The 26,007-nt window shown below is 39.5% G+C and overlaps 1 protein-coding gene across 1 annotated transcript in view; it reads right to left on the minus strand.

Moving 5' to 3' along the window:
• The window catches only part of OTC (ornithine transcarbamylase), a 56,618-nt gene extending 33,817 nt beyond the window's left edge, over positions 1 to 22,801 (minus strand). Inside the window, exons 1-3 of the mRNA XM_058658611.1 lie at positions 22,640 to 22,801; positions 7,750 to 7,888; positions 6,248 to 6,329 (exon numbers count right to left, since the gene is read on the minus strand). Of these exons, the coding sequence (XP_058514594.1) occupies positions 6,248 to 6,329; positions 7,750 to 7,888; positions 22,640 to 22,716 (298 nt within the window). The 5' untranslated portion in view covers positions 22,717 to 22,801. The remainder of the gene's footprint in view (positions 1 to 6,247; positions 6,330 to 7,749; positions 7,889 to 22,639) is intronic.
• Positions 22,802 to 26,007: the final 3,206 nt, after the last annotated feature.

Genomic DNA, 26,007 nt, shown 5'->3' on the forward strand with positions numbered 1-26,007 from the left:
CTTTCCTTTACTTCTCTTTGTCTATCTCCCTTCTCTGGCCTGCTCTGTGCCTCTCCTCTCATTTCCATCAAACCTGTTCCCATAAGGCCTTGCCTCCCAACACCACTGCTCCCAAACTCGTCTTACCAAGGTTTTCAAATTACCTTGATGTTGCTACATCTTGAGCCATCCCTCAGTCTTCTTTCTTCTTGACTTAACAGCATTTAACACAGTTGGTCACAGATTTCTCTTTGGCAAACATTTTGTACACAGTATGAGATACAACTTATTTTTGTATCTACATTGGTAGTTTATCCTCCTCTGTCTCCATTATGCTTCCTTCTATTGTTGACATGCTCCAGGGCAGTCCTTGGTCCTCTTGTATCTAAATACTCTCACTACAATCACACCCTATCCTGCAGCCTTAAATATTGTCTGTACTGGTGACTCCTACACAGCTCCAGTCTTAGTCTCAACCTCCAGTTTTCATAGCCTTGTTTTACAGCTGTGTTGTTGTATCTCCTTTCTAATTGATAACTCAAACTCAACACATCCAAAACCGAACTCTCGATATCCTCCCTCCAACCTGCCTCACTGGGAGATTTTATGGTTGTTCAAGCAGAAATCTTGAAGTCATCCTTGACATTTTTCTTTTGCCAACTCTATCAGCAAGCATTTTCTTTCTCCCTCCAAAAAATATCTAGAATCTGTTCCTGTTACCTCTGCACTGCTACTAACCTTGTCTCAGTCTATATACAATTAGTAAGTTTTTACAGGTTTCGTTCCTTCTGTCTTGTTTCCAGTTTTTCCCAACAAAAATTCTCAACAGATCAGTTAGAATAATTCTTTAGAAACACAGTTTCAAATGTCTGTGATTCCCCATTGCATTCCTAATAAAAGTCAAATAATAATGTCATTCCATTAATGACAAACATGGCACATTTCTCCTCATTGTGAGCTCTTATTTCCTTTCATTCACTACATCACCCATTTATTTCACATATCTATTGTCTATTGTATGAATACCCACAGTAAGTTCTGTGAAGGCAGGTGATTTCGTGTGTTTTGATTAGTGATGTGTCACTCAAAAGCACCTGTTATGAAGATTGCAGAATGGTGTGCACTCAATAAATACTCTTTGGCTGAATAAAAGAAGGATTTTGACTCTAGAGAACATTCTCATTTGCCAACACCGCTCACTCTGTTAACAGAAAGATGAGAAACGTTGTATTCTGTGAAGAAAGCTAATGGAGTTTAATGTTCATTACAGCCTCTAATAAATCTTGAGCACTTAATTTGATTATCAACATGAAGTTACCTAAAATGCAAACGTTGTACATTCATACTTAGGTATATTTATTGTGTAGCTACCATAAGCCTATCACAGGGATGAGTACCATTAAGAGTTGGGAACTGCAGAGAATTTCAATCAAAATTTAAAGAAAACTGGTGGCTCTGCTCCAAGTCATAATCTCTCCTAGCGTGGACACCATTTTGCTGTAGCAGTTCAGGATTCGTCTACTGCCCTTTCATTTCTCTCAGTGCGCTTTGAGGAAAATTCAGCATTGTGGTCCGGTGGGCCGTGTTGCTTGCGATGCAGCCGTTTCATATTAGTATGGTAGTTCAAGTCCTGGCTGCCCCACTTCCATTCCAGCTTCCCGCTAAGGATCTTGGGAAGTCAGAAAAAGGATGGTCAAAGTATGTTGGCTCTTGCCACCCATGTAGGAAATCAGGATAGAGGTTCTGGCTCTTGGCTTTGGCCTAGCACTGTCCTGGCCATTGTGGCCATTTAGGGAGTGAATTAACTCTTCCAAATGAATAAAGAAATAAAAACTTTTATGCACACCACGCCTGAATTTATGAAGAAAAGGTAGGAAGAAGGGTCTGAGAAAGTGTTTACAAATAGGAGTTAGTCTTCAGCAATCCATAAAAGAAGTAAAAGGTGTGTGTGTGTGTGTGTGTGTGTATGTGTGTGTGTATTGTCTCTGAAGAGGGCTTGTAACTTTTGTCAGTGATCAACAAGAAGCCTTGGACCCCAAGTCTAACAGTTCAGGCCAGGCATTTACCAGTCCATCATGGCATGGACTGGTGTTTGTGCACACGTGCATCAGAGGATGTCATGTGTTTTAAGAAGTTACCAGGAGCTTCCATTGCCAAAAAGAGAAGGGGAAACAGACTAATTGCTCTGGACCTTCTCTGCATCCTTCCACCTCAGAAACCTGCTTCCATCTGTTTTGTTTATTTATGCTTTCATATCAGGTATTTTTTGAACAAATACTTTCTTTTGTGGATTTGTCAATTTCTGTTTGGGACAATGCATTTATTTTATCCTTGCCTTTCCTTTCCTCACAGATCCCCACAGGTTTTGGGAGAAAAGACTTCATTTATGGGAAATATGAGATATTTGAAAGTCTTTGCTGGTCCCTGCTTTGCTTTCATAACTGTAGAACATGATCACAAGTTTAACATTGGCATCTTTGTAAAGATGATGAATTTGAAATAGCTGCTAAAGCACCAGCTCCTATTTCACCTTGAAAGTGAAATATCAATGTCACATAATGAAAAGAACCATCTCTCAGAATGCCCTGTACATTTTTCTATCAGCTACTGCACTCACTAAGCTTAATAAATGCATCTGTCCATTGGCTCATCTAATTTGCAATAAAAGAATATAATCATCAGTCGATACACTGGAGAATTATCTGGCTTGCCGGCCAGGCACACACAAAGGGTGGATAAGGAATGAATGATTTGCAGCCCTTCACAGAAGCATGGATACATATCGCAACCATAAAGCTGAGCACACAAAAGAGCACATGCTGAATGCTTCCATTTAAATGAAGTCTGAAGACAGGCAAGGCCAATCTGTAATATTATAAGAATAATCGTTACCCTTGTGTGGAGGGAGTAGCCACTTGAAGGAAATCCAAGGTGGTGGTGGGCCTTCAGGGTGGTGTTAATGGTCTGTTAGTCTATCTGGATGTGAGTTTCAATAATACGTTTACTATAAGCATTCATCCAACTATGCTCGCTGTACTTTTTTGTGGGAGTGTTCCGCTTTAATAAACACAAAATATGTAAGAAATTGCTAAGGTTTCGGTTTGGTGGAGAATTTTAACCTGTCTCCTGAGATAAGTAGAAATCCTGCCAATATGTCTGAAACTCAGGCTTGAGCTAGAATTCTCAAGGGCTATTCTGTGAGGATCACTCTACCCTATGGACTAGCACAACTCTTTTTTTATTTTTATTTTTATTTTTATTACAAAGTCAGATATACTGAGAGGAGGAGAGATAGAGAGGAAGTGGAGCTGCCGGGATTAGAAGCAGCGGCCATATGGGATCAAGGCGAGGACCTTAGCCACCAGGCCACGCTGCCGAGCCCTGGACTAGTACAACTCTTAAGTAGCAATAGTTAAAATATAGCCCAGGCTCATTCTAAACACCAAGGCAATGAGTTGTTCCTTTCTCAAACTGTGCCAAAGGACAACTATTAAGATGCACACACACACACACATATATACACAATAGAAATGTTCTGCTATGATTTTAATAGGCACTTTCATTACCATTTAAAGCAACTATCCACTCTGATTCTCCTGTGGTTCAGTTGGGCAGAAATGCTATATGCAATTAGGCTCCTGGGTACTCATTGAAGATAATGACAAATACTCTATGAGCCATAAGTTTTAATGGTCAAAGGTTCCTTTCCTCATGTATTTGTTACTTTGGTTTGCAATTTGTTCACGTCTCAGAGTACGTATAGAAAATTATCATTTAACACATAACTCAATGCCACCTGTAGAAACAATCTTGCTAGAATAAAACACTACTTTTGCATGCCTGATTCAAATAAGATATTTAAAAATGCATTTAACAATAGCTTCCAGTCCTGTCTCTATGATTATTACTATGTGTCTATGGGCCATTTGCTGTACCATTTCAGCCTGCTTTCCTCAATGGTCTTGCTCTCGTACAGTTGTCATAAGTGTTTAGTGTGATAAACTATGTAATTAACACAGAGCACTCAGCTCACGGTCTACATCCAAAAACTTATTAATTTCTCACTCTTGTTTTAGTAGTAGCTTCACTGCCACATTATTGTAAATGATGAAACTGATCATCTAATTAGAGACATTTTGATGCCAAACAAATATGCAGAGAGAAAAAATGACAGGAAACAGCAACAACCAACCAAAAAATTATGTAAAAACTTAAAATTGAGAAATTTCTATGTATTAATCAGTTATTTTGATGACTTTGCGCAATATCACCTCCCTTAAATGTTAATAGTTAAGGAAAGGTAAAATAAAATTTGGCCCAAGTCATGAAAGACCAATGTACAAAGGGATCAGAATTTGAGGATTTCCAATTGGTTTATTAATTTTCTTTCTACCACCTGTCATATTCCAACATGATCACTTCTTGGAGCCAGCTTTGAAAAATAAAATGTGCTCATTTGTTTTCTCCCTAGGGCTTTAAAGATTGATGATAGGTTATATTTTCCTGCTTTTCCTCCTTCCTTCTCTTCAGAGGAAAGGAGGGTATTTTAGGAGGTATACTGTACTTGAGATCAGATTTCTGATACTATGTTTATTAACTGAATGAACTTAGAAAGTTAATTCCTCCCAATTTCATTTTTGTTATCTATTTGATGGAGTTTGTTATTGAACATGGCATGACAAAAAATGCATGTAGTACATGTGGTTGTTTCCTTCTGATACTTTTTAAGTCAGGATAAGATGTTCGAAGAATCAGCCAATGTGTTTTTATAATGCTTTCTCCCTGACTCCCTTTGATTGCCCATCTGGGCAGATATTGGTTATTTAAGGGAGGTCTAATGGAGCAAAGATACAGAAAGGAAGAAAGATAAAGCAATTTGTGGCTTACAAATGTTAAAACAGACTTTTCAAAAACGATGAATTTCTTTTTATTGGAAAGGCAGATTTATAGAAAGAGAGACAGAGAAGGATCTTCCATTTGCTTATTCACTCTGCTAATGGCCACAACAGCCAAAGATGAGCTGAAGCCAGGAGCCAGGATCCTCCTCCAGTCTCCAGCTTGAGTTCAGGGTCCCAAGCTTTGGGCCATCCTCGACTGCTTTCCCAGGCCACAGCAGGGAGCTGGATGGGAAGTGGAGCAGCTGACTCGTGAACTGGAGTTCATACGGGAGGCTGGCACTTATAGGCTAAACCATCGTGCCAGCCCCCAAAATAGATTTTTCTCAAACTCATAGCAGGTATAATAGTTTTAAAGGGGAAAAAAAGGAAAAAAAAGCCAAGAAAATTTTGAGTTTTCAGTCTACAATTCTGAGCACAAACAAATCTGGAAGAATGCACGGATAATCAGGGCCAGTTCGTCTTCCTCTTCTCAAGCAACAGAAGTAAAATTTGATTTCACATTTGCTGTGGTACTTTGCTGTGTGCTCCTCAGGCCAGCTTCTAACCAGTGAGGAGCCTAACAGATGTCAGATGAATTGGGGGAACCCCCAAAATGAAAACATCTGTGTCTTGCTGTTAAGACAGAGCTATAGGAGGCAGCAACTGTCAAGCTCTCCTTGGCTGCCAGCATGAAGAAGGAACATTAGCTAGCCTTTCAGTATCTCTGTGCCCAGTGTGACTTGGAGAGCTGCCCAGAAGCAGAGAAAACCACATTAATAGATATCTCAGATCTTGTGAGCAAAGCAAAGCAAACAGCAAAGCAAATGGGAAACTGTCAAAATTCAGTGGCAATGCAGAAGTTACAACAGATTCCAGCACAGATATTTGATGATGGTGTACTAACAAGCAAGGACCAGATCGCCAAAGCTCTAGATATCCTGATGTTCAGATGCTCTTGAGGATTCAGCCAAAAATGTGGGGAAATGAAAAAGAAAACCCTAAAACAACAGAGGACTGCCTAACGGTATAGAGATTAAATTTCCGTTAGCCAATAGATTTGAGAAACACGAACAAAAGTTCTTCACATGTCAGGAAAGTGGACACATTTCTCACCTGCTACAGTTTGAAGTCTGAGAATTGGGGTCCACCTACATTTTGTCTTGAACTTGAGGAGGTACATATGCAACTTCTACTCAAGTCCTCCTGCATGCCTATTAATAAAGCTAATCTTGTTGTTACAGTTTTTATCGGAAATTAGAGCATTCACAGGCATGCATTGCTTGTACTGGGGCAAATGTTTCTCTTTTTCATTGCTAAAGAATGAGACAAATGTCCTCCCTGGTTACCCTCCCAAGTCCTCAGTCCCAGGCCCTCTCTGTCTCTGAACTCACCTGTTTCTGTGGACAATCTTGTCCGAGTACTTCGTTTCTCAAAAATCATGCTTAAGGACTTCCCTTGCAATAATGGTAAATACTGAAAGTGAAAAACAAAAATACAAGTAAATATGCAAACTATGCCTCCTATTCAATACTGAGGATTATGCTTAAACTGTCATTCTTTACATTGTTGGAAAAAGATAGGCTAATCACTGCTGCCAAATTAGTGTTCAAAATATTATTTAAAAATGAATTTAAAGTGCCTTTTCCTATGTTTTAGACACTTTTGGGAAAAGCAACAATAGTTTCCACAAGCTTACTGACATGCAATTAGGAAGGAGTGATTGTTCTGTGTTCACTGTGGACATATGGTCACAGAATAATTACATTTCAAGCTGGAATCATCTTCTTTTCTTAATGCCACTGAAATCTACATTTTAATGTCAGTGCCCTTGTAGAGGCTGGTTCAGAGGTGATTTCTCTCCTTAAGTCCACGATGAAGCCCTAGAAATTCAGCTACCCATGCCTCAAGTATGCTCAAATGAGTACAGATATTTTGTTTCTCAAAGTTATTTGAAAACAATCTGGAGAGTTCAGGGATGGTGTGGGTCGCCTCTTCCTTCCTTTTCTGTAGATAGACTTCCTGATAGGATGACTTCTGGAAATTCATTTCTGACAACTAACCCATCTTGTACATAGAGTGGGGAACGGAGGACAAAAGCCTGGGTTCTGGGGAGACCTTTGCTCCTCCTGCAAAGACCTTTCTCCTGGCACTTCATGAGATACGTCAGCCACTGGCAGTTGAGGTTACTTCTGTCCCCTTTTAGCGGCTTGAAGAACTAGGCCAGTATATAAAAAACTCACAGTTGTGTAAAACTTCTAAACCTGAAAGCAACTCTTTTAGAAAAGTTTTTGAGCAAGCTTGGAATACAAAAATGCTCTCACAATTAAGCAGTCTAAATGAAGCTACTGAGTTAATTAAGCATGTTTCAGACACAAATTGCTCAAAATGCAGAATAATGCTTATAGCTAAGCTCCATGTTCCAGCTCTTCCCCTACTTGGCCACCGTTTAATTGTTTCTTTGCGAATCTAAATGCTTTTTCAAATACTATTGTAACATTTTGAAATTTTTGACATTATCCTAATGATTATATATCTGATATGCATTCCAAATTGAAATTTGTTGCTAGAAAAAAAAACACCATCTTGAATGTTAACTTGATAGAAAATACTGGATAGAAAAGAGAAATAAAAATAACATCTTTCCAGACAAACAACTTCTTAGGTTCTGATCCAGTCAATAATGAATTCCAGGATTTCACATTAAAGAAATGCAATGATGTGCCATTGAATAACTGATGTTTATGCTTTTATTGGTATGCCTGCACACTCGGTGATAATCAATTACCTTGACTAGGAAGTTTCATTACTCAGCTACCGCCTGGGCATTCTAATGCATTTACTTTTCCCTCTTCCTCTGGGAAAGAACACTTTGAAAACACGAATTAGTACTTACCTCTCCTTTCTGTTTTATTCTAAATTTCAGATCTGCTGATAGCCAGAGCATGTATTTAATTTCCTCTCCTGTAAAGTCTTTGAGAGTGAGGAGGTCACGCCCCTTCAGCTGTACTTTATTTTGTACTGGTTTCCCACACCTAAAAAAATAAAAAAGGAAAAAAAATATACAAATTTAAAGGGGGGGAAAAAAAACACTACCTACCTACTACGGTGATGTATTGCTTTGTTCTTGAAACAAATCACAGTGACTCAAATGTCGTCTCACGTGTTTCTGCAACATGTCCATGCATTGAAGCTGCTTTAGCTGTTGTTTACATTTTAGATGTTTAAAGATTTAAATACTTAAGTATTCTGGATAGTTGAGACAAAAGAAGAATTTGGGGGAAAAGACTGAATTTTTCTTTGTCCCAAATAGATACATGAGCAATTGTGCCACTTACTGGCTGTGCAACCTAGACAAGTTATATTAGCTTTCTCTGTGCCTAAGTTTCTTACCTGGAAAATGAGTGTAATAACCTTATAGGTTGTTGTAAGGATGAAATTATCTAATTTATGTAAAGTAGACAGTACCTGGTGAATGATAAATGCTTGATATATTTCAGCTATTATGATTGAAGTTATGAGACCACAGGAACAGAATGTGTAATGCACATTAGAAAATAATTTCACTTTTTTTCATCATGCCTTTCAGATCTGCTCTTGGAGACTTGTTCTTTTTGTCACTGAACAAAAATTGCAATGGGCCCTGTAGCTTTTCTAGTCACTTTCAGAAAAAATTTTGAAAGGTCCTGTGTTTATTTTTGTGACCTCAAAGCATTTCAGTAAAATCATGTGTAATAATAATATTATTATAATAAATTATTTCTATAAAAGTGAAGAAATCGAATGCAAGTTGTTGCCTTTTCCCTTCCAGTTCCTGCTTTACACAAGCTGGTTTCTTTTCCACAGGAAGAAAGGCTGTAAGTTGTTTTCTCTGTCTCCTAGCCTTCATTTCCTATAAGCGAAGCCAAGGGAAGGTGAGCAATTAAGAGAAATCTGAATCAGAGTAAGGCTGACTCTGTCCCAGCACTCTAGCTCTAGCAGGTGTTGGAGGCTAACTCTTTATACTGCACAGTGCTTTCAGGGATTCTTTGAAAAATTCTCCAGTCACTGGGACTCCCTCATAGCAGCCCCTGATGGCAACAATTACTTTTTCTCTGGTATCCAAGTGAACACACATTGCTGAGCTCACCTCACTCCAAGAAGTCTCTGGGTTTCCTTCCCACTTCAGGTGGTCTCACAGGAAGCCCTCCACGACCACTGCCCTAACAACTGTCAGGCCCATCCCAGTATCGACTCTTCCGGGTATCTCCTCAGAACAGCTGGCAAGCCAAGCCTTCTTCCTTTAGACTTCTCAGGAGGCCTGGCAGAAGTTTGCAGCATTCCCAAACTTTTAAATTAAGAGATTAGTCCCACAGAGGTCACTTTCTTTGGGCTTGAAGTTACAACAGAGTACCCCTTCTATGGATGGGTACACAAATAACAATAACAATCCCTGCAAGTTCTCTCTCTCTCTTTTTGGTTGTAGTATTATAAAATGATAAATAACAAATGCATGCATTAAGCTGTACATGTTGACACATGTCAATATCATGGAAAGATAAAATCAAGCAAAGTAACATATCAATTTCTCCTAATATTTATCATTTCTCTAAGGTTAAGCATTTAAAATCCACTTTTTAAGGTATTTTGAAATATGCAACGTTTTGTCCTTCACTATAGCCACCATGCTGTGCAACAGAGCAACAGAACTTATTCTTCCAAACTGCAATTTTGTAAAAATTAACCAATTTCTCCTCCTCACCTGTACAGTTCCACCCACATCCTTCAGCCTCTGATAACCACCATTCTACTCTCTGCGTCTGAGTTTGCCTTTCTAGATTTCACACACAGGTGACAGCGTGCAGTATTTTTCATTTCTGTATATGGCTTATTGTCATTTAACGTTGTGTCTTCCAGATCCCTCGACATGTCCTTTTATGTTGTTATACATGACAGTGTGCTTTTTTTCTTAGTGGAAGAGTATTCTTTCATGTATATACACTACATTTTTATTCATTTGTGCACTGATGAACCCTAGTTAATTCCATATCCTGGCTTTATGAGTAGTATATGCTGAAGACATGCTTGCACTCCCACATTAAAAAATCCTCTCCCAATTTTCAAGTGTGTTCTTTGTGTTAACCAGTGGGTCGAGAAGTGAATTTTTGTCTATCTCCTTTGTGAGTATGTATTTACCGGTCTAGCAACTCATTTTAGAATGAGGGAACAATCTGTACCTATTGGGCCTGGCCAGAATCTGGGACAGAAAGAGACCTATCTTAGCATATTTTTATATTGTGATAAAAGTGATTATTATTTGGTAAAATTATTCTACAAAATGGGTAGTACTTATTATTCCAAATATTACCTGTATTGAAAAATAATTAGCTTTATCTAACATCAGAAATTATGAATCACTGAGGGCTAACTGTGGTTCATCACATGAATTTCACTAGAAGTAAAGTAACTGTCACAAAATGGCGATTGAATTCTAAGGTAAGAGTTAATGTTATTCAAGATGAAGGGCAAACCCTCTGCTGGGACTCAAATATGACTTTTTTTTTGCAATGATAACAAGATCAGAGTTTTGAAAATCTCAAATCTAATTTATTGTTTCTACTAAATGATGCCAAATAATAGAAAAAAATGAACTGTTTTAAAAACCTAACTTTCATCACTTCATTTAATGTTCAGCAGGTGACTTTTTTTTCTCAGTGAACATTTTATGAAAGTAAGTCTATTAGAGACTGTGGCTTGCACAGAAGAGAATTTTCACAGGGATTCAGGGTTTGTGGGTTGGTTGGTTAATTGACTGATATCATCATTTAATAATACACCATTTAATACTAATGATGTATTCAATGACAACTAGAAATTAGGATTTACAGTTTATGCTCATGTGAGTGTGCATTGATTTAAATTTTTTGCACTACAATAAACTTGTCTCTTAATCCCATTTTGCAATAAAACCTTAAAATGTCTTCATCTACCACAAACTGTTAATCAAGAGTCCTCTTTCAAAGGTGTACATTTATCTTCTACTCTTGAAAATGTGTGAATTCTGTGTTCTTCAATTGGCAATTTCTTTAAAGTGGTGGTACTCATAATATTTTCTTGATTGACATGTAATAATAATACATATTTATGAGCTACAGTATATTTTAATACGTGTATATAGTGTATTCTGATTAAAGCAGGGTGAGCAGCATTTTTATTTCATAATTACATACACATCACAGTAAAAAAATTTGGACATGGCCCACGTTAAGTTTACTTACTATATTAAAACAGTGTGTCTAAAAGAAACAAAATAGAAATGAGAAACTTTGGACTAAGAAGACCAAAATATTATAAAAATCAATTTATAGATATGCAGAAATATTTTGTTGGCCCTTTATTTTGTTCCTCCTGCTGGAGTCATGACAAAATATTATAAAATTATTTCCATGATTTCTTAGTGTTTAGGCATGACATAACTTTAACTACCTACATTTAGGTAGAAAATTGGTATTTACATGAGTTTCAGTTATGCATTTGGTTATGGTCATTTTGATTAGTGATAATATTAAGCAACACTGGGCATGTATAAGTACTGATACTATGAAGTAAACGTCTTGATTGATAGCCATGCACATTTCAAGGTCAGCTGGAACCTTCTGGGAATCTGTAAGACAGGTTTTACATATCTGACCTGTAGGAGCCATGGCAACTTCATCCTCAGTGATTTACCTTCAGGCAAATTTTAAATATATTTTCTTCTGAAATAAGAACCAATTAACATAAAATTATGGAAGACTCCATACTGTCTGATAATGCATTAGCATTGCATGGCTCAAGACCTCTACCTATACTATTTTACTATTGTTATTTGTCTTAAGTTTTATTCATTTTTATTGAAAAGTCAGATTTACAGAGAAAAGGAGAGAAGGAGAGACAGAAAGATCCTCCATCTGCTGATTCACTCCCCAAGTGGCCACAATGACCAGAGCTGAGCCAATTCAAAGCCGGGAACCAGGAGCTTCTTCCAGGTCTCCCACATGGCTGCAGGGTCCCAAGGCTTTGGGCCGTCCTCCACTGCTTTCCCAAGCCACAAACAGGGAGCTGGAAGGGAAGTGGAGCTGCCAGGGTATGAACCTGTGCCCGTATGGGATCCCTGGGACATGCAACATGAGGACTTTAGCCACTAGGCTCCTGTGCCGGGCCCACTATTATTATTTTTAGAAAGATTTATCTATTTGAAAGTCAGAGTTACAGAAAGACAGGGAGAGACACGCAGAAAAAGATCTTCCACCCATTGCATCACTCTGTCCTGATGACTACAGTGGCCATGGTTGGGCCGGGCTGAATGAAGAGTCTGTAGTTTCCCATGTGACTTTCAGTAACCCAAACACCTCAGCCATCCTCTTCTGCTTTTCAGAGGTTATCTGCAAGGAGCTAGATCAGAAGTGGAGCAGCCAGGACATGAATTGGAGCCCATATGGGTGAATAACTTTGTGGGTGGAAGCTTAGTCCACGGTGCCACAACAATGGCCTCCATGACTATCCTATTTTAGAAGGAGAAAGAAAGCTTACTGCAAAACTCCACTCCCTGTTTCAAGGAATTTGGGAAACATCCACAGCTGTTGACTCCTAGCTGTCAATACAGGGAAACCACTCAGGAACTAACTGTGCGGCTAGAGTTTAAATCCACAAAAAACTGGGTCCTTGAACTTGCTCTAGAATATGACAGTCTTCCTTTCCCAGCCCTGAGGACTCGGGCGCGTCCTCTCCCTTCTGATCACGCACAGGCCGAGAGATGTCATTTAAGACTGTCAAAGGCAATCGAATTGTGGTCTTCTTGTTGAATCTCAGAGAAGCAGACGTGAACATAAAAAGGAAATACAGATCTTACGAAGAATTGTTGCTCCCTGATCTCTGTGAAAGGGTACAGGAAAGGGGACCTACAACATCACTTGCCATTTCAGAAGTGTTGCCTTGCAGCTCTTACTACCCCCAAAGAAGACCCACGGGGAGGGGGAGGGAAAAGGTCTCTGGGATTTCCTCAAATCTGTCTTTCCACATGCAAGAAGTTTCTAGGTGGGAGTTGGGGTTAAGCTTGTGTTTAGAGTCAGGGCTAATGTTTTATTGTGAAATGTTGCTACTTTCAGTTCTGGAATGACAGAACATGAATACATAGCTAGAAAGAACGTAGAAAATCTTGCTTGAATCTTTTTTTTCAATCAAGATTTAATAAAGCTGATTTTATAACATTTTTATGGAACAGAAAATTAGTTTCAAATTTCTTTTCCTTGGATCACGTGGCAGCCCCTGGTACTGTGGAACTGACTCCTGTGTACTCGGGATTGCACTGGTGATAAATGTTAACAGATAAGCTTGCCCTGCAAAGTTTCTCTGTGTCCCTTTGAGGTTTTAGATTTTTATTTTACGGTAAGGACACGGGGGAGAACTACTCTCCCAAAATATTTAAACTGCTCAATATCATATTGTTAACTACAGGATGTGGTAGGGTATCTATCTAAATTTATTCATCCTGGGCAAGTGAAACTTTAAATCCATGGAGTAACAATTCCACATTTCCCTACCCCTGACAACCACTCATTTATTCTCTGATTAATAAACTCAAGGCTGTGGCTATTTTAGATATCTGATATAAGTGAAATCATATAGTGTTTGTTCATTTATTTCACCTAGTGTGATATCCTCTAAAGCTGCTTTATTATTACTATTGTTATTATTATTATTTAAATTTAGGCAATAATGGCTTTACATGGCAGGGTATGATGATAAACACCCAATAAATGTAGCTGTACAGCTATACAAAGGGTAATAATTAGTGGGGGAAAAAAATCACAGTTGTTGGGACCAGCATTTTTGCACAGTACATTAAGATGTTGCATGCAACATTGGCCTCCCAAATCAATCCCAATTCAGAGTGCTGGTTCTAGTCTAGGATGCTCCATATCAGACCCAGCTGCCTGCTAACGTGCCTGGCAGGGCAATGAATAATGGTCCAAGTCCGAGTACATGAGCTCCTGCTCCCCGCCCTCGCTCCCCTCCCTCCATTGGACACCTGAATGAAAGTTACAAGCTCCTGGTTTGGGCCTGGTCCAGTCCGGGCTGTTGCGGGCATTTGGGAAGTGAACTAGTAGATGGAAGATCTCTCTTTCTCTCCTTCCCTTTCCTTCTTCTCTGTCACCGTACCTTAAAATCAGTAGTAATAGAGCTTTTTTAAAAAATCACAACTGTTCTGTTTTGCCAATATATTGAAAGTTATCTTATTGTTGGTATTACAGGAAGCAGTGAAAAAGAGAGGGAGACAAAAAAAAAATAGTAAAACAGATGTATCCTTAACAAACTATGATTTAAGACGTTAGAAACGCTGAACATTAGAGTGATTTATTTCTTTGTAACTACTATCCAAGGCAGTCTGAACAGTGATAACTTCTGTTATAATGCTTTCTCAGTCTGGACCAACTCCCAGCACTTTATCATTTTTACTTTCAGTATTGTATAATGTCTCTGAATTCCTTTAATGTAAAGTGTCTTGCCAGTGTCACTTCCCTTGGGACTTCATCATCCTTTTTGTCTCAGTCACTACTCTGCAGTTGTTCAGCAACTTTGTGTTCACTAAGATCCTCCGGCTGTAAATCTCGAGTGTCTCAAACAGCAACAGCATCAACAATCCTGCAGTCAGCAATTTTGTTTCTCTATCTACATTTACATTTGCTTCTCATTTAACTTGTAGTGTTTATTCCTCTCCTGTAGTTGCACATCTGTTAGAAATTCACTTTTCAAATGTCCCTGTTTATACAATGTCCAGGGCTCTACAGAGGAAGAAAGGAAAGCAGCTAAACTATACCTTTTGTTGTTTTGGTATAAACTGAATAACAGAATAGTCCCCTATCACCAGAAAAGTTTGGAAAAGAGATATGATTGGTAATTGGTCGTGATGTACATGTTATATACACAGTGATTTGTGGACTGAAGAGCTAGCATCAATGTTTGTACTTTATGCAGTTGTTCACAATGCATACATCATGGTAAATAACATGTGAACTGTGTTCTTTGAGGATGGATGGCATTAATGTGACGATGATAACTGAAGTCCATGCACATGGTGACTGTGCAAAAGAAAGGTTGCTTGTATTTCATACGCTTTTCCATCACAGAACTCCTTGATACACTAGTACTGCTTTCCAGAACACTCTTTTCCTCTTCTCTCAGCATTCAAATCTGGCTACTTCTCATCCTTAGGCTGGCAGTGTATTCCATGCTACCTCTTGCGAGATTCCTTCCCTAAGTAGTGATCACTTTATCCCCATTTTGCTCATGACACTTATCATAATTTGTAATGTATGCACACAGTAAACTGTTTATACTTATCTTTTCATTGGATCACATATTTCATGATGTCAGGAACTTCTCTTGGTTTATTCATTAATACCTTCCCATTGTTCATTGCCATACTCTGCATATTTTATTAAAACATTTTTGTAAAAAAAATATTTTTGGAAGTACAGCAAGGTGAGCTACCATTCACTGACTTATGTTCCCCCTCCCCTCCACAAAAGACCCTGGGTCCGCCTGAGGGATGAAGTTTAGAGCAAACAGCCAGGGACTCAAGCCAGGCCTCCCATTTGATTGGCAGGAAGGCAATCGCTTGATCTGTCACTGCTTCCTCCCACAGTCTACAGTAGCAGAAGCTGAAGTCAGACACAAGTGGGCATCGAATTGACACACTCCAATAAGGGATGCACATCTCTCTATAAGCATGCTAACTGCTTGGGTAAACACTTGCTCTTTCAGTGACTCTTTCTTTTTTTAAGATTTATTTCTTTTTATTGGAAAAGCAGATATACAGAGAAGAGCAGAGACAGAGAGGAAGATCTGTCCATTGATTCACTCCCCAAGCGGCCGCAATGGCAGGAGCTGAGCTGATCCGAAGCCAGGAGCCAGGAGCTTCTTCCAGGTCTCCCACACAGGTGCAGGGTCCCAAGGTTTTGAGCCATCCTTAACTGCTTTTCCCAGACCACAGGCAGGGAGCTGGATGGGAAGCAGGGCTGCCAGGATTAGAACCGGTGCCCATATGGGATCCCAGAATGTTCAAGGCAATGAATATTTCTTAAGTAAATGGATGAATGAATACTATCAGGCAGCTGGGGCCCTACCAATTTTTTATAATAAGTTCAGTAGATTTGGAGGAATTAATTTAGAGATATTTGTCATGGTGCATTTTTAATGTCCTTATTAAATTCTAATGACAAGATAAGACACTGACGTCTCCCAAAACAATGTTGCAGCAAGAGCAAATATGGGCTGCAACTCAGGCTGAACACAAAAACAAAGAGTCCTGGCAGACAGCTGACTGTGGCCTGATGTATTTCTAAAGCTGAAATCTCTCAAGATCCAAAATATCTGGTGTAGTAAATGTATTACTGAGAACAACGGTTGGACATTTGTCTGCGTCACTCTAAGTCACGGAGCCAAATCTGGAACACTGTTGAGAAGAACCTGGTGGGACCAGAACTTGCTCAGAGCTGAATCTCAAATACAGTAACAGTGAACTACATTGAGATTTTTGTTACCTCTGTTCACAATCCCGTTTTGGAAGGAAAAAATTCCTGGATGGCTTGAGGACAACAAGGTATAGCGGCAGTTATTGTACACCTTTTAATACCAACATATGAGGCCGGGAGTGATCAACCAGAACATGTTTAAATAATGTAACGTTTACTGTTGTAGTGGGTGATGCTATTCGTACCACAGAAAAATCATTAGAGCAGTTACTGCCTTTCAGTTCTATCTAAGAGGTGGGGTAGGAAACGTTAGCTTGGGAAAAAGAGCTATTTTTCATAGATATCGAGAACCAACCAGGAAAATGTGTCACTGGAAGGAAGGCGAACACAATGGTCCCAGTTTAAATTCCTATCCTCAAAGATCTCTGCAAAGATCTCTTGTTGGCTCCAAAGTGAAGCTGCCACACCTCTTTCCTAAACTACTTGAAATATTAGAAATGCCAATGAGCTCTACCACTACGCCTCTGTCACAAGCGCCTACTTCTGCTGCCTTTGCTTGCTTTTTAATGATACCCCCCACACTCAAAAATTAGGTGAAACTGCTGGCATGAATGGCGACTACATTTCCACGGAGATTCTATGTCTCGATCGCAGGAAGCTACTCTGGTTCATGAGCACCAGAACCAAGGCCAAAACCACGATTTCAGTCTTATAAAATGCATGCACTAAACTGCATGTGACGTAAACCAGAAATCAAGACAAAAATCTCCTTGGTAAACCCAAATTATACCGCATTATCAGTTTTCAGCCGTGGGAATAGACCATGGGAATCACACAGAGCTGTTTCATCAAAACTGTATTTCAGTCTGGTCAGAGCTAGAGCCTTTAAAAAAAAGCAAGACTAGTTCCTCTTATTAACTTTATTCCTTGGAAAAACAGTTACAGATATTTCTTAACCCCCAAACACTAGATGCTAAGAATCTAAGCCAAAGTAATAAATAGATCCTTTTATCTACTTCCCCCAAATATCTTTGTAGCTACAAAATGGAAGAGTATTCACGCCTGGCAGAATGAAACCTTTCATTGCTAGAGTCTGCATTTTTCAACTCTGGTAAATTGTTTGGGGGATGGGAAAGATCTGGATGGGGTCCCTGGTATAATTGTATTTTGTGGAAAGAAAAAGTGCTTGGATCAAGTAAAATGTGGTTAGTCAAAAGCTGACTTTGCCAGAATAGGAAAAAACTCGGTGTTAAATGATATTCTGATCCCCAAGGAGAAGCTGGGATAAAGACTAGCTTCTGGAGACAAAACAGAGGGTGCATGGACCTCATGGCTGAGATTCTGATGTTTTTCTAACTTTGCAATAATTCCAGAGTTAAGGTATATTTTTGTGGTGTTTTTTTTCTTCGTGCTTTTTATTAACATATTTTGGTTACCACCCAGAAATGGACACAGGGCCATGGTAAACTGGTTAACTTGATCAACTTGGAGAGATCAAGTAATCAAGTAAGTAATCAAAGTAGTGGAATGAAAAGAGAAGTGGTTTATGAGCCCGGTGCCATAGCCTAGTGGCTAAAGTCCTCGCCTTGCAAACACCAGGATCCCATATGGGCGCCAGTTTGTGTACCAGCTGCCCCACTTCCCATCCAGCTCCCTGCTTGTGGCCTGGGAAAGCAGTTGAGGATGGACCAAAACCTTGGGACCCTGTACCCACATGGGAGACCCAGAGGAAACTCCTGGCTCCTGGCTTCGGGTCAGCTCAGCTCCTGCCATTGTGGTCACTTGAGTGAATCAGCTGATAGAAGATTTTCCTCTTTGTCTTTCCTCCTTTTTGTATATCTGACTTTCCAATAAAATAAATAAATCTTTAAAAAAAGAAAAAAGAAGTGTTTTTAAATATTTGAACTGTAGAACTAGTTCAGCCAAAAGTTAGAAACAAACTGTAATCTTGGGAAGGTTGTTTTCCATCCCTGGTCTCAATTCTACATGCGAAAAAGTAAGAAGGAATTAAATCAGTGATTGTCTGTCTTCCTAAATATTCATAAAGTTTATAGTTTCTCAAGGGTCATTCCGAAGCCATTCTCAGTTATCTAACTGTAATCCTAACCTTTTCTTTCCTTTTCAAAAATGCATATGAGAATTCATGACAGGGAGAATACCTTTACTTTCCCATGAAATCCTGAAGTGATCTCAGAAATGTGGGAAAAAAATCCATAAATCATTTCCAAATTTATTTACTTTGCTATTTACTAAATAGTAATGTTGATAATAATTTACATGAAACTTCCCACACTGTTGTCACATACCCATATGTCACACAAATTGTTGATTAGAGTGACAAGGTCATTTTTAAGCCACTTCAAATCATCAGTGTTCTAAAATCTGAAACTTCTCATGTGGAAATTGAAGAATTCCAAAGAGGGATAGATTTATGCAGGCCTATCATTAAAGAACTGGAAAACTGAAACTGTTAAAAATCTGTGGCTTGTTTTACTTTAGCTAAATTTCCAAATTACTAAAAAACAAAAACAAACTAGGAGAGAAATTTGACTGTTGGCCAAGGGAAACATCATGATGCTTTCCTAGTCTATATCAATCCCTTATGCTTTTTTTGAAGTTAAGATACATGTTTTAAGGTTTATATTTTAAGTTTCTACATGAATGTGCGTGAGCATGCAATGAGCAGTGTTACGTTTTCTCTTCGCTAAAGCAGGTATGACGTGTAATCACTTTGTTTGTTTGTCCCCATGTGTATGGATGGGTATGTGCTGGACGGGGAAAACATAAGGAATTATGTAAGCCCTTACAGAGCGTGCAATGAAATACCTCAAAGCCAGTCCACCTCCAGCCTCAGTCCATAACCTCCACAGTATCGGGGGGCTTAGTCCAATAGTCTCCAAAGAAATTTCTATTTGTGAGATGAAATTGAACAGCGCTTACAGACTGGTCTCTGATAAAGAGATTTTTTTTAAGTGATTTCATTAAAACTCGAAGTGGTTTCCCTACCAGGTAACACATAGGATGCTCTCTATTATTCAAACACAGCCAGGCATAATGCACTGTTTGTGAGATGGAAAGCCTATGAATTGGGTGTTTTCAGAAATCTTGGCTGTGTGATCCTATTGATGTTCTTTTTTTTTAATACTTTTTTTTAATTTTTTTATTTTATTTTTATTACAAAGTCAGACATACTGAGAGGAGGAGAGATAGAGAGAAGTGGAGCTGCCGGGATTAGAACCAGCGGCTATATGGGATCAAGGCGAGGACCTTAGCCACTAGGCCACACCGCCGAGCCCTATTGATGTTCTTAAAATTAATTGACTGAGAAGGATTGATCCAAGAGCCTGTGTAGCTGTCTTCAGCCTCGTTTAAGCTCTTATTTTATCACGTTCATGGCAGCGTGGCTGCTCGCTTCACAATTGTGTGATCCCTGTTTTGTGCCATTGCCAAACCCTAAGCACCTATTTCCTATTACTTGCTAGTAGCAAACTCACATGGAATGTTCTATAACAAGGAACTTTTCTGAGAGAGATGAGAAAAAAAAAAAGATTTTGAATCTCTGTGGAAGGCTGACAGTAAAAAGTGTCACAGGCAGAGTTGACAGGGAGATTTTCTCTGCCGCTGGGGGGCTTATCAAATGTTGTAGGTTTTATTGGAGTTAAATATGTCTGAGTGACAGACTGGGGAAGAAAAACACTCAGGCTGCATGAGAATGCCACATCGAAACCATCTCAACATTATCTAATTTTTCCTAGAGACTTATGCTACTGAGATTGTACACCATGCATTATTTGAGGTTCTCATATTTTAAAAGCTAGATTTACCTTTGGGCTGATTTAATGATGCTTTTGTTCTGGCCCCAATTCACTCAGAGAGATGGCTAGACAAAATTTTCAGAAATTCTTTTCCAGAAGTAAATATAGACAAGAGAATATTTGTAAATATCAAAAATAATCCAACTGTTTGGAAGAGATTTTACTTGCAAAATGTAATCTGTAGTTATTGTAAAAAGTAGTCACACATCACTATAATTTTCAAAGAAGCGTTCGAGTGTTATGGCATGACATGTTAAGCCACCACCTACAATGCCATCATCCTATATGGAAACAGCGAATTTGAGTCCCAGTTACTCTTTGCCTCCAGAAGCCCGATAATGCTAGAAAGCACCCCAGGGAAACAGCAGAAGATGGTCCAAGTGTTTGGGCTTCTGCCCCCTACATAACAGGCCTGGATGAAGTTGTGAGCTCCTGGCAGCTCTGGCCATTATACACATTTGGGGAGTGAACCACTGAATGGAAGATCTCTCTCTCTCTCTCTGTCATTCACTCTGCCTTTCACATTAATAAAAAGAAAATCTTCTTTTAAAGAAAGTCTAAGTTTAAATTCTAAGCTTTGCTTATTCATTTGGTGATTATGTTCAACTCAGTGATGATTTTTTGTTAAAAATTATAGAATAAAATGTCATCACACCTTTATTCAATGTGACTCAGTGAGATGGAATGACAAAACAAATATTACTTTGTTAGGTCACACATTTCATGCACATTATGTCATTATTAATCGCTAGATTGTGACTTCATGTGCGCGGAATGAAGCATCATAATCTTTTTTGATCACTGTATTTCTAACACCTTGCATACAGCATGGCACAAAGTACGTGCCCAATAGACACTTGTTGAATGGATGATTGAATCACTTTTTTAAAAAAGATTTTTATTATTATTGGAAAGCCAGATATACAGAGAGGAGGAGAGACAGAGAGGAAGATCTTCCATCCACTGGTTCATTCCCCAAGTGAGCCACAACGGGCCGGTACGCGCCAATCCGAAGCCGGGAACCAGGAACCTCTTCCGGGTCTCCCACGCGGGTGCAGGGTCCCATAGCTTTGGGCTGTCCTCGACTGCTTTCCCAGGCCACAAGCAGGGAGCTGGATGGGAAGCGCAGCTGCCGGGATTAGAACCGGCGCCCATATGGGATCCTGGGGCTTTCAAGGCGAGGACTTTAGCCACTAGGCCACGCTGCCAGGCCCAATTGAATCACTTTGAAACACAAATATTCTTTTCCCCATTTTATCGGTGAAGCATCATTACAAGAAGTGTAGTGATTTTCTCAGGGTCATGCAACTAACAAGTACTGGTGCCAGACCTTAGCCCCAGTTCTTTAGATGCCGAAACCCGAGCTTTTATCCAGATTATTGGTCTGTGTACTTTGGGTCTGGCATTAATTCGTAAACCCCCAAATATCTGGGCTTCACTAACCTTATCTATAAAAATAAGAGAAGGCCCTATTTTATGGCTGGGAGGTCTCACCTCAGTCTATTTCTGTGGGTTTACTTCACAGCACATACGATGTCATCTCTGCTTCTGAAAGTTTTATATTCACTGTTAAAAGTGGTGCTAACGGTAGAGTCCAGAGAACCTAGAGTTTCAGATGACCCACGGAAGGGAGGCCAAGGCAGCTCCTCCAACTGCACTTCTGGGCACTGGAACAAAGCTTCAGATGGGAAGCCACTGTTGTGAGATTGGTTTAGGTTGTTTATAGGCTCTGAGGAAATGAATTTAATCTGATTAGTAACGTTTAACTACTCTAGAAACTTTGTGGCAGTGATGCCAGTGCCAGATGGCTTTGCTTACTCAGCTAACTCATCTCCCTGTCCCTTACCCCTTCCCTGCTGACACACTCCATGACTTCAATCCAGTGTTTAATGGCTCTAAGCAGGATTACTAATCTTTTATCACGAATTTACTGAAGCTGTCTTTTTATTAGCACATGCCATCAAGAAATTCAGGGATGCTTTTTAAATTTGGATTTTATAAAAAACAAACCAAAAAACTGCTATCCCCATCACATTCGATGCTGCTTTGCAACACCTTTGTAAATATTTCTCTAATTGTTATTTGGTGTTAGACTGTGTTTTAAAGAACTGATTAGTCCTCAGAGTGATACGCTGTTTTCCAACTAACACCAGTGCAAGCTGAAGGCCCTGTGTATGCTAGTCTCTCTAATTTCCTTCAGCCGGTTGATTGCTTAGAATGTGCACAAATGGAAGATGTCCAGAACATTTAGCCATTGTACCTGTTGTGGTTAGCTTCCCCCACAGTGCGAGATGGAATCTGATTAGAGGAGGACTGAGAAAGGAAAGCTCAGCTGGAATTAGACAGCTGTCTCAAGCGTGGAGCGTGCACTGCACTCTGCAGAAAGAGGCCTTTGTGGCTGCACTCCTCTGCAGACTATCTTGTCTTTCATCACTACAGTTCCCAAGTCAGAGCCAAATCTCTGGCTATCACTTACCCAAAATTTCGCACCATGAAATTGGGAGCATTTCTAAGTGCAGTGTTGTTCAGCAGGCTCCTCAGATTAAACAGCATCTTCTTCTGACTGTGAAAAGGACGATTCTATGTCTTGAAAGCGCCACAGCAAGTTAGCCAGTGGGGGCCCCCTGAAAGCTAAGCACGCTACTGATTGCAGTGCAGGAGCAAAGGTAACTTCACCCTTCAGCTATCTTATCAGATTCCCTGGTTAGCAATACTGTGAGGCAGGGTGCAAGAGCGTTTGAACTTTAAGCTAAGCTCCACCACTGTGATTTTTTTTTTCTTTTGAGAAAAGAATCCTGATGCTTTTGGTGCCCAGCTTCCTCATTTTTCATAATATATTTATGCTGTCACATGCTTGCATAAAATCAGTTGACAAGTACTCATGGAGCAGATAATATATGCAACACACTGCAGAGCTGACTGCTGTGAAGGTACATAGAAATAACTCATTCAGAAAATGTGAATTGGCAGTGCAAAACCCGATATTCACATGACAGCCCTGAGTATTTCCACTGATTTCACCTTTTTACCTCGAAGGCTCAACCTTTTCACAAAAACAAATGGAAAACAATGTCCTTGGAGATTCTTTTTCTGAGATGATGATGAGAGGGGAGGGGTGGTTGGCAGGGAACTAAAGAGGGGACAGAAATATAGTAAGTTCTCAGTCTTGGAGTTCCCTCCATGCCTCACACAATGAACTTCAATAAATCAATCAATAGTCACCTATTGATTCTAGCAGGGTCTTACAGCCTGTGAACTCTACAAAGGTGAAATAATCTTCCTTCTTTGATTTTCCAATGTACCCTGACGTCTAACACAGAATTGGCTTTGAAAACATCCAATTGATAACTATGGAAAAACAAGTGAATGTGAAGCTAACAGTGATCCCTTAGTAAGCTGCAGAGGCTGCTAGCAAAGGACCATATGGTACTCTTCCTTCCCTTCATTGCTATTGACGTTGGGCCCCTGGCAGCATTCTCAAAGCTGGAAGAAGCTACAGAGGAAGAAAAGAAACATTGGAGTAGGTCCAGAGAATAGAACAAATAGAGTGTGTAGGATAAGAACAGATGGACTGACCATTTAAACAAAGCCCCATCCACCACCAAGAAGGCTGTGAAAACACAAAACAAAGTGTCTGTCATACCCCCTTTGGTATTCAGTCTTCCACTATGTACTTGCTACTTAATACAAGCACCCGCATTCCTCCCTCTTTGCGTTGGCAACTACGAGGCATGCTTTACACCTTCTCTCTAAGGTCTTCTGTAGCAGTGAACCTCGATTGTGCACAATAGTGATCTGCTCTGAAGTGCACCCTGTGTTAATGGGCTTCCCTTCACTGTCTCACTTCCCCACTAACCTGTGAGTGCTTCCTAGCATCACCTCCCAAACAATTTGAACTCAAATCCCCTTCTTGGTGTTGACTTCTGTGAAAATTCAATCTTACCCCTGGCCCCTTTCCCACGTATTTTTCAACCATCTGCTTCTTATTCTCTTCTCCCAAGCCCTCCTATCTTTGACCTTGTACCCGGGCTTTCAGTGTCAACATTGGCTTTGTATACCATATTACAACATCACACTTAATTTAGGCCCCATTAGTCTGAAACTATTGGTGGGCTGATAAAATGTTTAATAAACAGCTATTCGAAAACAGTAAGAAAGGAAGAAAAAAGGAAGGGAAGAAGGAAGGAAGGAAGGAAGGAAAGAAAGAAAGAAAGAAAGAAAGAAAGAAAGAAAGAAAGAAAGAAAGAAAGAAAGAAAGGAAGGAAGAAAGAAAGGAAGGAAGGAAGGAAGAAAGAAAAACAGTTCTACATTGTAGCATTGTCTGACTTTTTTTATGGTGTAAAACCTCTACCAAGCCAAGTAATGCAGCTTAATTGAATGTGGAACTGGGAAGACAGATGTAAAATTGGCTCTTGTGTGCCACTGAGGACTTGGTCCAATACACCACTGTCTACAATTCCCACCCAGAAAGGAGGATTATCTCATAGTTTGTAAAGGAACATTGAAAGCCTATTCCAGAGATCTTGGAAGCCAGACTATAGAGTTAAGAATTTAATCTGTAATCAAAGGGAGACTGCTAGAGTTCTGCAGCTGAGGCAGACAAGAGGACAATGGCATTATTATCTTGACTGCAGTTTACTAAACATTAATCCGGTTGTATCATGTAAAATGGGGGAGAAAATGGAGGCAAACAAAGAAGTTGTTATGTGATAACAATGGTCTGAACATATACTGAAGTTGTAGAAAGAAATAGAAAAAGGAGGGTGAAAGCAAGAGAGATGTAGGGATTAGTATCTACTCAACAGGACAACTACTCAGGGAAGGAAGATGGAAAAGTTAGCGAAATTTCAGGATTTCAAACCTATCCTAAATTTCTAAAGAGTCAAATGGTACCATGGAAGATATAAATAATTCTGATATTCTGACATATAAAGATTATAAACATCATGTATGAATTTGAAATATATCTTTGAAATGCCATGTTTTTCCTGAAACGCAATCCTTAAAGAGGCAAACAATGTGCTCTAAAAGGAAAGGGAACCAATACTGCCATTTTTATTTTTGTTAAATGACTGTACTTTATATGTTTCCTCATTTAAAAAAAAATTAAGCTAGCACACAAAAATATAACCATTTTGGAATGCGGTATTGAATGTGACACATGTACAGAAGTAACCACCACAATCAAGAAAATGAACGATCCCTACACTCCAGAAAACTCCCGTTTTCAATACAATTGTAATTGTATCTTCTTTTTTTTCCCCCCTCTAATCCCTGATATAATGTATTATTCTCTCTTCCCTGTAGGTTTGCTTTTTACAGAATATAACATAGATGTATGTCATGGTCTTTTTCCAATGAGCATAAAGACTTTGAGACTTTATCTACATTGTTGTGTTTATTTCCAGTTTGTTCCCTTTTATTGTTCAGCAGTATCCCATTGTTTGGATATAGCAGTTTATTTATGCATTTCTTTACTAAAGGTCATTTAGGCTGCTTCCCATTTGGGGACTTGATAGAGCTTTTTTTTTTTTTTTTTTGAAGACAAGATTTATTTGTTTTTTATTGGAAAGTCAGATATACAGAGAGGAGGAGAGACAGAGAGGAAGATCTTCTATCCGTTGATTCACTCCTCAAGTGGCCGCAATGACCAGAGCTGAGCAGATCTGAAGTCAGGAGCCAGGAGCCAGGAGCCAGGAGCTTCCTCTGGGTCTCCCACGCAGGTACAGGGTCCCAAGGTTTAGGTCTGTCCTCAACTGCTTTCCCAGGCCACAAGCAGGGAGCTGGATGGGACGCAGGGCCACCGGGATTGGAACCGGCACCCATTTGGAATCCTAGTGCTTA

The sequence above is a fragment of the Ochotona princeps genome, chromosome X (assembly GCF_030435755.1).
Source record: "Ochotona princeps isolate mOchPri1 chromosome X, mOchPri1.hap1, whole genome shotgun sequence".
Taxonomy (NCBI): Eukaryota; Metazoa; Chordata; class Mammalia; order Lagomorpha; family Ochotonidae; genus Ochotona; species Ochotona princeps.